Here is a 15,502-nt window from a genome sequence, read left to right as displayed (position 1 = left end):
TACGACGACAGCAATTTCCGGTGGACTTTCTCAGCATCCCATTCGATAGCTTTTTCGACGCAGTTAAATTGCCTACGCTTGCAGTTTCCCTTCCTCTCTACCGGTTTAAATCCCACGTGAGCTGCCATGACTGTCTGTTAGGCCGTAACTTCATGATGGTCCCTTCAGGGCAAGGCGGTCCATAGTCAACACTCGGCTAAATCTCCACTCCTGGGAACATGTTTTAGTAAGGACGAATGCAGCCAGACGAAATGCAATTACGACCACTGGATGGCGGTTGCCTGAACCAGAGGCTCCTTGACATCAGAAGCGTTGCGCTTTACTAATCGTGATCTTCTGATTCCCGCCTGGGTCATCCAGTGCGAGCGGTGCTTGTCCTGCGTGGCGCGGAAGTGCCAGTGGATTCTCTTGCTCTACCCACGGGATTTCTAACACCTGCATTTCTGCAACGGCGACAGAAAACTTGTATCGCTTGTTCCACTATTGTTGTGAGGGGTAAATTTCCGGCCGTAGCGACGCGCAGAGTTTTGTTTTCCTGTGGCTTTGAATGGCTGCTACATTGCCGGGGGTTTAGGGATGCGCGCCCATTTGCCGTCGTGCTCTAGCTGAAAGAAGCGACATTTTTCGTAGGAACCACCTGGCTGATTGTCAAAGCTCGGATTGATTAGAGAAGCACTACAACGGAAACTGCACGCAGTCTGTACAAAAACGGAAGAGAAGCGGCATGTTAAGCAGTAAGGATGAGCGGCAAAACAAATGACAGTTTGTTGTGACCACCAGAGAGAAAAAAGCTCCCCTCTAGACAACCGAGAGGAACGGTTGGAAAACCCTCATCTCCCCAACGCCTTCAGTGCTTCCAGGTTGCAGGCGTAAAGTGGAGCGGAAATATCCTCGTTTACTTTGTTATGCACCGCACAGGCCCAAAGAACGAACGACTCCCGAGAATCTAGCCTTGGAGGCAGGTTAGCAAGGATAGGAAAGAACTCTAGACGGCAGATCTGGCACGGATACAACGCAGAGAAGGCAAAAATCCATGCGGCAGCCTCCAGAGTGTGTCGAGAAGTCTGCAAAACAAGACAATCAGCAACCATGCAACTCTGTGTGGAAACGTGGGGACAGCCAAGACACGCCTAAACCACTCCAACACGAATTTTGTGTGGTGTCAGCAAAAGTCGAAAGTCGCCAGCTGGACTGTGGTGTTCTCAACGCGGTCAAAGTCTGCTGCCCAAACGCTACCTATTTGCATGAGCGACCGTAGGAAATGTCCAGAGAAAATTGGAGGCCACAGCAAACCGACAGCGGCAAACGCGTGAAGAAAAGTTCTTGTAGAGTGGGTGTATCACTGCACGTTGAGGATGGTGGCATTTCCTGTGCTCCTTATATTGCAGCTGCTTACTTATACAGGGTTGAACTGCGCACATATCATTGTGCTATGGTTTTTACCGCAGACCAGATTGCGATGCGTTATGGTTTTGAGTTCGTTCGTGTTTCTCAATAACTGTCGGCGTTATGAGCGAGACTCACCGGCACTTCAGGATAGCGTGCAGCCATAGAGTGCAAAACCCTCCAGCTGGCACGGCCAATTTGCTCGCGATTTGGAGGGAGTTTTGACACTTTCCCCGCCTCCCTGAGTTGCGGAGATACCCTCGCCTCGGCCGACGAGCCACACGGACACGAGGCTGCAGAAGACGAGGGTGACGTTTCTGCATGCGTGTCAGGTGCCTCTCGCATAGCGCAGACTCGGGTCGGATTTCGTCGATGCTCCACCGCAGCGTAATTCGGTAACCACCAGGAGTGACAGTGTCTTGAACGATATCCTCGCAGCTACGTTTCACGCATACACATACGCACATGTAGACGGATCATGACATATGCATATTATATATATATATATACAGATACATACACATACGTTTAAATTGTATCGCGACAGAGGTTTCCGGTTCCGGCGCTTGCGATCTTGGCCAGGCCTCGGTGGTGGTTGTGAGAAGTATGCGCGGACCCACCAAGAGTCACCTCCACGTCAAAGAAAACACTCGAGAAGCGTATTTTACTCTTTGATAAAAGATACATGAAAACGATCCCAGTGGAGGAAACAAAACTGCTTAACGAAGTTACGAACAGTCACAACCACAGACGGAGACACGGAGGGTGCGGCCGGTGTCTCGGACATGATAAGACGAAAAATCTCGCGATTCCAATTCAGCCCACCGTCTCTTTAAAAGAAAAAAGAATTTTCGTTCGGGGCTGAATTCACATGCAGGCAATCGATGCATGAACGAGCCTGTCTCTTCTTCCAGTCTCCAGCATAGGGACGGTTGACTTCCCTGCTCGACTGATACCTCGCGTACCCCCCAAAAAGACAATGCGGATCTCCACTTATATTGGAATATCGGTTCAGAAATGCGGATCAGACAAAAGCAATGCTGGAAACACCAATAACCTGATGCCAGACACTGGACTTGCAAAGTCTCTACTCGGAGAAAAGATGTCAACGCAGCGAACTGCTGCGATTTGCGCGCAGAAAAGCGACTCATCGTTGCTGCCCCCCCGAGATATCGATGGAACCAGGAGATGAAGAGAAACCGTTCTGTGGATAGATTGGCTGACACACCCACATAATTCTCACATACATTTATCACAAACTTCTCGCAATCTTTTTCTTATAAAATGCCCATTGTCGGCGGATATTTAAGGGCCACAGCCTACCGCCGCTCGCTACTCAATCTGTTCTAGCAAACACGCGGAGACAGCGATAACGAACTTCGATTCCCATGTTTGGCATTTCCCCCTTGCTTGGTGGCTACATGTGAACCGTTTGCCTCGTATCTCCCGTGCCATAGTCTTTTCGTGCTAGGTTTTGATTGCAGACGCCACGTCGGATCTTCCTGTTGCAGGCTACTCAGCGTTCGCGTCGGGCGGCGACAGAAGCCGGTGCTCCGGAATCCCCACGCTGCTCCTTTTTATTTTTTTGAGTTTCTGCTGTGCTTCTGAAAGCATTCATGGATGTCTTCACTCTTGACCAGCTGTCGGTCCCGCAATAATACACGATAAGTGCCACACAAGACCTTTGCTTGCCAGCTGTCTGCGTGTCTGTCCGTCAACACTCCGTCTTCACCGAAATTAAGAGCTGCTTTCACAAAAACACAGCCCGCGAGAAATATGGCACCTCTTACCATGCATTTCCAAGGGCGTTTCGCCTTGCTGCGGCTGCCAATCTCTTCAGGCAAGCCGCTCTGCAGGGAAACCCGCGTGCGACGAAGTGGAACTCGACCCGTTTCCGCCGACAACCTGTCGCATGCGAGATGTGTCCTGCCGAAATGCCATTCGTTTTGTCCGGCGGGCGGAATGCAAGAAAGTCCCGAGGCGAGAGTCACTCTTTCTAGAGGCACCAGCCGGAATTTCGGAACCTTTCTAACCGCTCTGGGGAACGATGTGCACTGGAAATCGGCGTTTCCCGGTGCTTTGCTGCGCACGCAAATCCGAAAGCTCAGCGTGTCTCTACACCCGAGGCCAGGCAGCGCGGAGAGCAGCAGACCCAGCGCGGGTCTCCCGCCGAAGGACGTAGATCCAGAAGAAATCGAGAGAATCGTTCGGGAACGAACAACTCGAGAGAGAAAAGCGAATGTAAGGGAGCTGCCTCGGGAATCTGGACACTTATGAAGAAGAATCAGAAAGAAACGCGAAAGCGTCGAGGCGGAATTGCGTCGAAGTTAGGACATTTCACTTCACCAGCAGAACCGCTCTCGTGGCGGATATTTCGTTTTTCTGTCTCTGGCACGCACACTGTGAGACTCGATATTAAGGAAACCCCGCTGCGACTTGATTCTATAAAATCAAAGAGACTGCACATGTATTCAGTTGGACGGCCGTTAGACGTGGACGGTAGCTGAGGCCACCCACCTGCACTGAGTATCGGATATGATGCCCTCGTTTTCGAATTTGAAACATGTTACTCCGTCAGGACCAACGGGGAAACAGACACAGCTGAGTCGCGTCTTGTTGATTTAGATACGACCAGAACATTTCTACGTACGCGTCACAGTTGCCGTCTCTAGAGACAGTCGTGGAACTGCAGGTTCAGGCGCCCCTCTGGCCGTTTCTTCTGGAAATCGTTTCGAATCTGCAACATCTCCGCTAGTTTCGCAGAGAACTCCTCGCGTTCTCCCATCAGCCACACAAAGATTTTGAAGCAAGGTTTTCTACCGTCGTCTTTTCAAAGGTCATGTCCTGCGTGTGTGAGGATCCACATCAAGCCACGGGCTCTTCCTTGGGTGGCGCCGCGCTACCAGACCCTCAGACGTTGTCTCCAGTGCGAGTGGAAGTTTAAGTCCAACACTTTTACTTTAGAACAGAGCCGATGTGTATTGACCGTAACGTCATACGATATTGAAATTCCCCACGTTCAGCTGTCTCGAGTCCCTAGAGTAATATACGTATGGCGCCTAGAACATAGCCGGCGTGGTACCACCTTGATGTCGTCGGATACAGAGGTCGTATGTTGTCTTTGTCTTCAGCGGCGCCTGGTCTTCCTCGTCCTTCTTCTCGGCACCGGAGTGTACTGCTACAGCGCTCTGCAAGACGTGAGCAGTATGATCTACTCCTTCTACGAGCCGGTAACATCCGTCTTATTTCGTTACTTCAGCAGCGGCCCACTGGACCCGGAAACGGCTCACGGGTACACCATGGAACTTGCGAAAAGAGGCTGGCTCCCAGTCGACTACGACAGGTGAGTCTGTGAACACAGTGCAGGCGTGCATGCAGACACAAAGAGCTCAGTGGACGACCAGGAATACCTGGAAGCCGTTAACAGGCGGGAGAAATCAAAATATCCTCGTTTCGTAATAGGTAACGGGAGTTGAGCTGCAGCCGCTATCTAAGTGTGTTGCCTCACCAAATCAGCGCCAGGGCGGTTTGATGCATCCACGACCGCCAGCACTGTACTTCTCTTGCGTAAATATATATATATATATATAGGTAGATACAGATATGTATGTTCGCACAGTTTTAAGTGCAGTGGATAGGGCACATAGTATCGCCAGACGTTGGGAGACCGAAGGACTCGAACCTGCAGTGCGGATGTGCCAGTTTCGTTGCGGAAAACCGAGTAATAACTTGCATGCGCAGGTGGACGTAATCCTTATCCGGGTCGTACCTGCTTTTCCTCGAAATAGCCAAGGTGCCCGTGTGTGTGTGAAGAAAGGAGCGCTGTTATGACTGCAATACTTCAGACACTGCGGGCAAAGTCGGGTGGTGGTTTCGTTCCCGGGGTTGAGCTACGGAGGGAAGGAAACGAAATGCATGTAGACATAAAGACCATTAGGCATTCTTTCCTCCACACGGTATAACAGACGACGGCGTAGAGGATTTGCCGAGGACGCGTGTCGACCTTCTGCCTCATCTGGATACGTAACTGAATACTGGATTCGTTGACGAGCGAGTCCTCCTTGTACATCAACTTTGTCGAAGAGAAGTAGAGAACAAAAAACGGGACGGTATTATCTTTAAGAAGCAGATACCTTTTCAGCCCAACGGTGGAAACCGAAGGTCGCACTTTTCAACGGATTCGCTCTTATCGAGTCAAGAAGAGAGCGAAGATGGACCATCTGTCTGCTACCGATCTGCCCACCGGCGCGACCACGCTGTGTTGTTAAGCTTGTAGTCCCATTGAAAACTGTGTCAGTGCCTACTGCCTGGATTTCTGCCGAAACTGTCCAGCAACGGGACCGGAGCTTCGAGGCTGCGGTGAGATGCCAGCGTGGTGCGTCGAGAGCCGCACGAGAAGCGCACAGATCGGTCGTCTCGTTTGACGCGTTTTCCTGTGGAACTTTTCTTACCAGAGAAGAGAGCGCACTGAACGTGGACATCAATGGTTTGAAGTTCCTCAGCCCCATCGGCCTCGCTGCGGGATTCGACAAGCACGCTGAAGCACCGGCAGCTCTTTTGAGGTACGCTGAAGTTTCTGAAAACCAGATGGAGTTTCGGAATACGCCTGGTTGCTGCGTCGGCTCCAGGCGAGATTTGTTGCAGACAGATGAAGAGGACTGCGCAGTGTCTGGGAGCATTCAAAAGCAGGTTCCGGAACAGTGTTTCACGGTTCACCCAGAAGCTCCAGAGTCTCTCGATAACCGCTCTTTCTCTCCTTTCAGTGGTCTTCGCATCCTTTTTTACTTCTTCGACGTGAGAAAAAACGGTTCGCACGGCCCGTGCCCCAACTTGAAGTCCGAGTCACTTTCTGTTTCCGGGACTCAAAGTGTTTTTGCCGAAATCACGTTTAGCTGGCTGACTCACTCCACCTAGGTGCGAGCGCGTCTGTGTTGAATCGAGTCCCGCAATCGAGGATTCGCTTGGACGCAAAGATGACGTCCTGTTTTTCTTGGCCCCGAGCCGTCGAGGAGCGGTTTTTTGCGTAGGTAAACGCACTGTGTGTTGTTTTTATCTCGACCTTCCCTCATTGCTGTTTCTGCTTTTCTCTCGGCGATAGACGTCCTTTTTCACATCCGTTTCGCGCCTTGCATTTTCTGCCTTGTCCCAGTCTGCCCTGAACCTGCACTCACCTCCAGTTCCCAGACATACATCTGTTTTTGATCCTCCAGAAGACGTCAAAGGACAACACCCAGAGCACCCCAGACAGATCTCCCGTCCGCGTAGTGTTGTTGCGGCCCTGCTTCGTATTATGACTAGCCACATACGTGCGAGCCAATCGAAGCGTTTCAGTCTTTTTGCGTCGCTTTTCGCCTTGTCGCGAACACGCAACCTTTCGTCCTGCATGTCTTTTTGTGGCTGCACTGCATGGGGCGCCTCGCGTGATGACGGTCTCTGCGCTTTTCGACTGGGTCTTCTTCGCACGTAGTCTTCCCGCGTAGGTAGAACTCCCCGGCTACGCTGTGAGATTCCAAAGCAGATTCTGGGGGGTGGACGTGAACGGAGGACTCTGGGTAAGGTGGACGACGGCTTCGAGTTGATCTGCAAAAGGGAAGGCCATTGACGCGTGCAGGAGAAAGACCGGTGCGTTTTGCGGACTTTCAGGATGGGATTTTCCTTCCTCGAAGTGGGTTCGATCACGCCTAAGCCTCAACCTGGAAATCCGAAACCTCGTCTGTTTCGACTTTACGAAGATCGGTCGGTCATCAATCGCTTCGGATTCAACAGGTACTTGTCTCCTCGTCGACTGCCAGGACGAGGTTTGTGGCGAATAACCAAGTACTTGATGGATACTAGACACCCACTCCACTGGACTCCTTTTCGTTGAAAAACGTCTCACGTAGACTGCGAAACGGGAAGTCGAGCACAGGACAGTCAACGGTAGACCCCGCTGCGAGGGTCTCTTATTTCGGAGGGGGGAAACTCAGGTGTTGAGCCAATAAATCAATTCCAGAGCAAGAAGCTGCATCCTCAAGTGAAGAGGGAAATCGTTTTCAGAGAGAAACTGCGTTTTAGAGTCACACAGACAAACATGTTTTCAGAGATAAAACAACCATTCGCATGCTTCTTGCCTCGCGCAAATCCGGCGGACGGGGTTGAGCGGCACTGTGTTTGTCATATGCCCTTGTGTTTCAAGCGTATGCTTAACGTTCGTCTCTTTGTATGCTTTGCTTTACCAGCCTGATTAACTTTGGTATATGGAAACACCGTGTTTTGAATGGGGTCTGTGCCGACGAGAGGTATCACCTGAACTGCGCTCTGCTAACAGAAAAGAACTAGATTCCGCGAAGCAAAGACCTGCAAGAGCTGCACCCGTGGTCCATCTCGTCGTGTGTATGACTCCCCAGTACGAGACAAAAGGTGAAAGGTGAAACGAGTTAGTTCACTGTAAAATAGGAATTCCAATTCGATAAAACCTCTAGCCTTCAGAAGTGAAGAGAAAGTTAGAAATCGCGTTTACTAAAAACTTTGACTTGATTGTGCATAGAACTTGAAATGTGAACAGTTGATGTGATTCAGCAATGGCGCTGACTACGCTCAGACGCAGCTGGAAGCCTTCTCAGAGGCCCGACTCAGAGATCCCTTCACAGCGCAGGGGGTGCTGGGAGTGAGTTTAGGTGAGATGAAGAACTTGGAAATTCATGGCGGCAACAAGACTCGGCCGAATTCGCGTTTGTGATAACCGAGGAGCGCTCGGTTCTGGACTGAGCACGGAGGGTGGGCCGTCTTTCATATTACTCAACTCTCCAAAATTCCCCACACACCGCAGGCTTCCATTGGAATTTCGTTAACACACAGAAAGGGCCTTGTTGCTGTAAGAGAGATGCTGCATGCACAGAAATGTGGTTTTGGATCTTCCGACCGTGACCCCACATTGCCTGTTTTCTTCAATGGCTTCGCCTGTTTTTCATTCCTGCGTTTCAAGGACTCCGGTGAACAGTTCGAAGTGTCTCCACGTCGAGGCGCGAAGCCGCTTCTCAAACCTAGACTGTTCAGCTGTTCACCGGCTCTGCACCGTCTTGAGGTTTTCTCGATGCTCACGAAACAAGTGACTCCAGAAGCGCCTCAGGGTCTTGGCTGTTTCTTTTTCCGGCTTTCCATTGACTTTTCGACTTTCCAGGAAAGAACAAAACGAGCGAGGATGCGGTGGCAGACTTGCGCGAGGGCGTGAAGAAACTGGGGAGATTTGCGGACTTTCTCGTCGTGAATCTTTCTTCTCCCAACACACCGGGTCTGAGAAGTCTTCAAAGCGCTTCACATTTGGCTGCGATCATCGATGGGGTTCAGGAGGAACTCGACGCCCTAGACCGACAGGCTCAGGCAGCTAGCCAGAAGCAGCGAAACGAAAGGCGAAGGCATGGAGGAAATCCTGAAGAAACGAAAGCCTTCTACGCCAACCAAACTGGAAGGAGACCTCTTTTCTTCGTCAAAATCGCCGTAAGATATGTCCAGGAAACAATCCCTGCAAGCGGACAACATGCATCTGTTTCCTTGTGCATTCGTGTTATTGCAAGCAATATATATATATATATATATATGCATATTTATACATATTTATAGATATTCATAGATTTATATGTACGCATTTATTCATAAGCTTATCTATCTACATGTATATATGCAGATATGTAGAAGGCGCGTGAGGGGCGACAGCTTCCAGAGGAGACAAATAGCTTTTACAAGGAAGTCTTTTTACTTTCCACGTAGCTTTGTATCCGCTGGAGTGAGTCAACGACAGGATGTAAGAAGCCGAGGTTGTGGCTTCTGGGGAAGACAGCGGGGAACGAGTGAAGTGAAAATGGGTTCGAAGCTCGCAGTTCAGGGAGTTGTGAAGAGCCTTCGGAAAGATGATTTTATATCCGCGCCATGCGTTCTGCTCGGTGTTTCGTTTGCGTTCGTTTGTCGCAGCCTGACCTCTCGATGGAAGAGAAGGAAAGCATCGCAAAGGTTGTAAGTGCTTCCTGGGTTTCGCTTTTTGCCTCACATTTCCTGTTTCACGGAACAAGTCTAGGTTGCCCTTGTCTCCGAACTGGGGCCTTTTCAGTATCTCCGACGCGCTCGAATGGCAGAAGTTATGAAGAACTGGGGTGTCGGTACTGGACAGTTCGAGTCTTCTTCAGAAGGTCTAGGTACTGCCACTCGTCTTTGCGTATTCGGCTTCTGTTTACTCGCTGACAGTTTGAGGTTTGGGGTTCTTCACCCGAATGTGGACATTCTGGCAGACGTTTCCTGTCTGCTCTCGCCGGTTAAACTCGTGACAGTAAGACATCCTGTGTGTTATCTCGACGAGAACAGCTGTGGAGACAAGTCTGATGTCGCAGGATCTCGAGCCGCTCGAGCCTCAGTGTGAGTAGCTGTCTCGCATTTCGTCGCGAACAGGCACATCCCAGATGTAGCCCGTACAGGTTTTGAACGACACTACATTCGAATGCTGACGGAGGGGAGGTCACACACGACTGTATATACTTTGAACGGTGCGTTCTTTAAAGGTAGAGAAAGATCGTCCGCAGTCTCTTTGGGTACCTCGGTCGATCCCCTGAGTCCGATGAGTCGAACAAGACTGTTGTTTTCCGGAGTGTGAGGAGGGGCGTCTTGACGGCTGTCCATCTAGGCATCCAAGCTGTGTATCTGCGGAGAAAACCGTGACGGTGTCAGCGAAAGTACTCCGACTCGCCGATGCATTGTCTTTTACTCTGGATTGACGTCACGCAGTCAGACGCTGCAACAGTTCTCAACGAAGGAAAACAACTCGTTTTTGCATCCGAGGAGATGCATCAAAGTGACAGATACGTCTCAAGTGGCGTTGGCATTTGAGGATAAAAGACAACTTCAGGAGCGGCGCTGAAATTCTCGCAGGCTGGTCGTTACAGGCGTCGTGACAGCTGGTCTCAGCATGCTGGACGAAGTCTTCCTTTCTTCCGTGGTTTTCACTCCTGCGTTGTCCGGTGAAATGCAGGCTCTCGAGAAGAACCTCGATGGATTCGTCGTCTCTAACACGACTGTAAGGACGGACTTCAAGAAAACATTCAAGGTCCACGTGACGGGCAAAACTCGTTCACTCATCAGTCACCAACGTCGCGAGAGGACTGACTGAGCATTTGAAATCGGAAACAGTTTTCTCAGTTTGCCGGGGAGACGTTTGTGCATGTGAGGTAGTGTTGGAAATCTAACAACCGGGCAAAGAGAAGCGAAGACTCGGAAATCGCCTTCACTGGCTAGGCGCCTTCCACTGTCGTGTCTCCCTAACTCATAACGCGAGTCGCAAAGAACGAACTGTACTGTCACACATTGCAACCGAAATGATGCTCATTTAGGCTCAAAGTCAATTTCTCTCCCAACCACCCTTTTCTTTGCTTCACGAAGCCTCGACACAGTCACCTGCTTCCAGTTGTGGCGACTCCCAGAGTGTCAAATGCGTCTCGGACAACAGAGCGAAGTGCCGTGCTTGGTGGAGTACATATATATATATATATATATTTAATTAAAAAGTATTTATATTCTCATTTTGAGAAGCCGTTTCGCTGTATTTCTGTCTCCCCAGATCCAGCGACCAGAGACCTTGAAGAGTCCTGCCAAGTCGGAGACTGGCGGTCTCAGCGGCCGGGCTCTGAAACATTTGTCGACAGCATGCGTTTCGGATATGTACAAACTGACTCAAGGGAAACTCGCTATCATCGCGGTAAGGAGTGCAGTTTCCGGGGTGCTCTCTCTTTTATGTCTTCCAGTTCGTTTTTAAATTCATTTCAAAGTTCAGTTTTCAGTTCACTCTTTGCCGTCGAACTTGTGGCAAGAGAGCGCAGCATTCAGCCTGCCTGCATCACCTGTGGAGACAGCAGAAAGTCTCACAGGTGTACGCATTGCTAGCGCTATGAGAAGGACGAAGTCGCATCCCGATTTGTGGTCGCATGTTCGCATTAAAGGCGCAAAGATCTCACCCTGAAATGCCTTGTAATTACCCCGTTGTATCTAGACGTTGTATCTGTACACGTCTCTCCGGATTCAGAGCTGTTCAGACACCAGAGATGAAACTGCTTCGACTGACATATTCTTTGCCGTTGGTCTCTTCATGGTCGAGTCAGAGGTCTTCGTGACTCAACGTCGCTGGATGTTGCGTACGCGCCTCGACACACGGAACAGGGTTTGAGGTTTGGTTTCTTTTGCTTTCAGACAGGAGGCGTTGAAAGCGGTCGTGATGCGCTAGATAAAATCGAAGCAGGCGCGTCTCTCGTCGAACTCTACAGCAGCATGGTACTGTTTCGAAAACGAATTGTCTGCTGAGTCTCAGCAGCCTTTACCGAGTTCTTCGAATTGTGTAAATGCCCGTGGGTTGGGCTTCTGTCGCAGACTGTTGAGGTTCTTGAGTCACTGTGTCGGACTCCGATGCATGTCAGAATCAGTCGCGCTGCATGCACGCGTGACTCCGTTCAAAGCGCGAGCAACGAGTTCCTAAATTGTTCAGTCGGTAGCCTCTGGATTTAGAACTTGCTCTCGAGTCTGCACCCAGGAGACACTCTTCAAAGGTTCGTTCAGCCTCTGTTTCCCGACCGAGGGCCTCGTTGCGGCGGCCATCGCAACTGCCGCCTTAACTCTGCTGTGTTGCCACAATCGAAGCTGATTCTCGTAAACAAGGTTTCTCACAACGGCTGCGTTCCTCTAAACTTTACACTGGACAAGCGTTAGTATTAACCTGCTACGGCCGTCCTCCAACTCGCGGAGGCTGCACACAAGGGTGACTCCGAGGAGTCTCTCGGCGCGGAGAAGTCGGCAGGCAAAAACCTCGGTTCTCGTGGGCGAACTCCATTCCGCTCGAATGGCTGGCTTGGGTCAGGTCGGTGCTCACGTCCGTTTCAGGTCTTTTCTTTGTTGCTGCCAATGGCTCAGGTCTACATCGGCCCACAAGTTGCGCGCCGTGTGAAGAACGAACTCTACCACGCGCTGAATGAGAAAGGTAGGCCTGCGAGTGTATCTGAGCTTCTGTGGAGAGCCTTTCAGCTTTTTCAACAGCCTCCACAGCCTGCATGCTCTGCCGGCGAGCTCGCCGTGAACCGCGAGTCGGTCTGAGTTGCGCGGAAGTGAAAACGCTTTGGGCACTGACGGGTCGAGAGACGCCGAGGTGCGTTGCTGTGCATTTTCCTCATACGTCGCGCTGCGTCCACTTCCGGCCGGTCACCGCAGAGAGCCGCCTCTGTCTGTGTTCCTCGGAAGCCGCTTCCGGAAGCCATTCCGAATCAATTAAGCCAAGACTGCAGTCGTGCCATACAGACAACAGAGCGCCTCTGGGTGGTACGCAGTACTTGACTGGCGTTCTGGGCGCGTCGTCTGCGGTAGTCATCTGCGGGAAAGAAGGAAGCGACGACATAAATTCTTCAGATAACGGAACGTTCATCGTTCTCAAGGAAGCATGCGAAAAACACTCGACTGGTGTAGTTACGTTTTCGATGCCTGTGCCAGTCGCTTGATCCCGTTCCGCTTGTTTATGAAACGTCAAGTTGTGCTCAAGCCCGTATAATACCTGCAATCTTCATAAAAACATCTCCAGTGCACGAAGGCTGATGGACTGCGGCGTAGCCGTAGGAAACTTCTTCGTCGTCCGTGTTTCAACAGCCACTGACTTGCACATGACAAAGCAAATGCGTTCTTTAAGGGATTTGAAAAAAAAAAGAAACGGAGTGCTTCCCGGGGAAACTCCGCATCGTTTCGGGGAGGAAAACGGCGGTGGCCCGATAGGGAGGCAGAGCGCCGAGGACCGAGAACAGGCTAAAGACTTTTCGCGGCGTATTTTGGGAGCTCCACCTTCATTGGCCTGTGAAATGTGGAGACTGTTTTTTCAGGATACAAAGATGTCGCCGCCGCTGTTGGACGAAAGCACAAGCATGTTCCAGAGAAAAAGCTGCAGGCTCCGAAATTCGACTGAGACAACATGTCTGGGGTCGGTCGTTTCTCGAGTTCGTTCTGCTTTTTCTTCCCAGAACTGTGTCACTGCTTGAACGATGTGACTGTGACGATCGCCGCCGGAGCCGGCTCCCTACTGTTTTTCATACGACGAACGGGGGCTGCTGTGGGGGTTCGCGTTTTCTCGACATGCCCGCGTTGAACGGCGAACGGCAAAGGGAGTTTATTTTTAATGTGGAGTTTTTTTCTCGGCGGCTCCAACGTCACTTTCCATGCTGGATTCGAAGCAAGGGTGTGAACTCGACCCCGTTGCAGGTTTACGCAGAAATTTGAGAGCAGGTGCTTGCGACGAATAGCGTCGAACGCCAAGTGATCTGCACATGCAGTGAGCTACCAGACGGAGTTTGTCATAGATAAGTCTCTCGCGGATGGCGGTAGGGTAGAGGCTTCGTAAAGACATAGATACACACGTACACGTGTGTACAGGTACATACGTGCATATGTATAGTTTTAGGTGACTGTATGAACATCCATCCGGAGATTCAAATATTTATATCCTACGGATTCACATGCGTTCACAAATGGCCCTGTGTGATGCATATAGAGTAACGGAACGTTACACCGGTTTCGGAGGTGAGCCTCCACGGAGTGCAGGTGTCAAAGAGGGTATTGGAGAAAGGAGGTCCTGCACGAGTGTGGCACCCCCGAAACTCATTCTTGAAAAACAACATCTGTACGCAAGCGTTTTCAGTGGTGTCTCGCCGCGTCCCTTCTCCCTCGCGGTTTCTCGCGATCATCTAAAGAATCACATCCTGGCTGATAAGGGCATTCTTTTTTCCAGCACTATCGACAGTTAAACAGGGAGCGCACAGAAACTCCTAGAAGCTCACGGGCTGTCTAGACACTTCCATAAGAATATCTTCTTCCATTAAAGTATGCATTTCTATTAGAATCTGCATTTCCACTAGAATACACATTTCCGGAAGTCTCGACTTTGAAAGTAAATGCGCTGCGAACGCGTGAGACATCCCAGAGGCGAGGAGTGTGTGCGGGGAGCTTGCAAGGCTTTTGAAAAGAGTCTGTTATTTTTCACACGCAAAGCGCATGCCGTATGTCTTCCACCGTCGACCTATACGCTTCCGCGGACATGGCGATTCGTGCAATCCCTTTCCGGTGTTCGACTCGACACCCCCTCTGTGGGGGAAACATACTGTCAAGGAGCACCACACACCTTGACGTTTCTACAGAGGCGTTGTTCGACTTTTATTAAGAGACACCGAAAATAGACTGAATCTTTGCAGTCGCTTGCAACTATTCAGGACGTGCGAGTTCCGTCGAAACAAAGTGGAAGAGCCTTTCTGGCATTTGAAGGTTGTTCTGAATATACCAGATTCACACTTTTCTGACTAAAATGCGAGATTTACAATTCTGAGGTCTGCCTAGATGTCTGGCGTACTCCCAGGTTCAGCTCATGCAAAAGGTATCCCCGTTCTTTTTGACAGGTAGCGCGGCGTGGAACTACAGAAGTAGGATATTTCTTTTCAGTCTCAGCAGCGAAACCGATTTCTTCTCGCACTCTAAATGCTGAACAGCAAGACTCCGCCCTCGACCGTGCCCTGTGTTTCGAACACTGTCTCCGTTTATTCGGTTGGAGTTTCACAGTTCTGGATCGCGCATCACACTGAAAGTAGATGTTGTATACTCAAACCTGATTTGGCTTTGAAACCTGGGGATATGGCTAAACACCGGAACTCCTCGCTTGACTTTGTACTGCGGTCCTCACTGATTAAGGGCGAATCGAAAAAAAGCCTCACATTTGAAAGTCCCTATTCATTTCTGACACCTGGCCAATCTCAATCATGTTCAGTGATCGCCTCCCCCCCTCCTTAACTAGGAGTGACCATTCACTCTCACTGAGGATTCCTAGGATCCTTGGCAGCATGCCCTGCATCGAGACTGGGTCCTTTTGGAAACCAAGCAGTGAAAAAATATTTTAACAGGAAGGGGAAGAAGCATATACAGTGGGTGCCCTGTTGACTTGAGATGCGCAGTTGTTGCACAGCTCATCACCCAGGCACGACAGCCGAATTTGCCGCTGGTCGTCACAGAAATGAGAACTTGCAGAGTTGCAGGTGTGTGCATCTTGTTTCTTAGAAACATGTTTTTCTATCATTGTCCGTGTTTC

The 15,502-nt window shown here is 50.5% G+C and overlaps 2 protein-coding genes across 2 annotated transcripts; one reads left to right on the top strand and one right to left on the bottom strand.

Annotated features, from left to right (window-relative positions):
- Positions 1 to 654: 654 nt before the first annotated feature.
- Positions 655 to 2,390, bottom strand: TGME49_210787 (Erv1 / Alr family protein). The gene is made up of 2 exons (XM_018779520.1): positions 1,525 to 2,390; positions 655 to 1,064 (listed from the first exon to the last, which is right to left on the bottom strand). The coding sequence occupies exons 1-2, from the start codon at positions 1,729 to 1,731 to the stop codon at positions 831 to 833; spliced, it is 441 nt and encodes a 146-aa protein (XP_018637961.1). The 5' UTR covers positions 1,732 to 2,390; the 3' UTR covers positions 655 to 830.
- A 108-nt stretch (positions 2,391 to 2,498) lies between these two features.
- TGME49_210790 (dihydroorotate dehydrogenase reveal, putative) lies at positions 2,499 to 13,904 on the top strand. The gene is made up of 12 exons (XM_002371193.2): positions 2,499 to 3,627; positions 4,518 to 4,729; positions 5,841 to 5,948; positions 7,030 to 7,152; positions 7,945 to 8,042; positions 8,546 to 8,862; positions 9,334 to 9,375; positions 10,382 to 10,426; positions 10,967 to 11,104; positions 11,593 to 11,673; positions 12,307 to 12,373; positions 13,257 to 13,904. Exons 1-12 carry the CDS (start codon positions 3,163 to 3,165, stop codon positions 13,337 to 13,339), a joined length of 1,779 nt encoding a protein of 592 aa, XP_002371234.1. The 5' UTR covers positions 2,499 to 3,162; the 3' UTR covers positions 13,340 to 13,904.
- The last annotated feature ends 1,598 nt before the right edge of the window (positions 13,905 to 15,502 follow it).

Source organism: Toxoplasma gondii, chromosome IV (assembly GCF_000006565.2).
Source record: "Toxoplasma gondii ME49 chromosome IV, whole genome shotgun sequence".
In the NCBI taxonomy this organism is placed as follows: Eukaryota; Apicomplexa; class Conoidasida; order Eucoccidiorida; family Sarcocystidae; genus Toxoplasma; species Toxoplasma gondii.
Note: the sequence above shows the minus strand (reverse complement) of the source record. Positions and strands in the feature narration are given on the sequence as shown.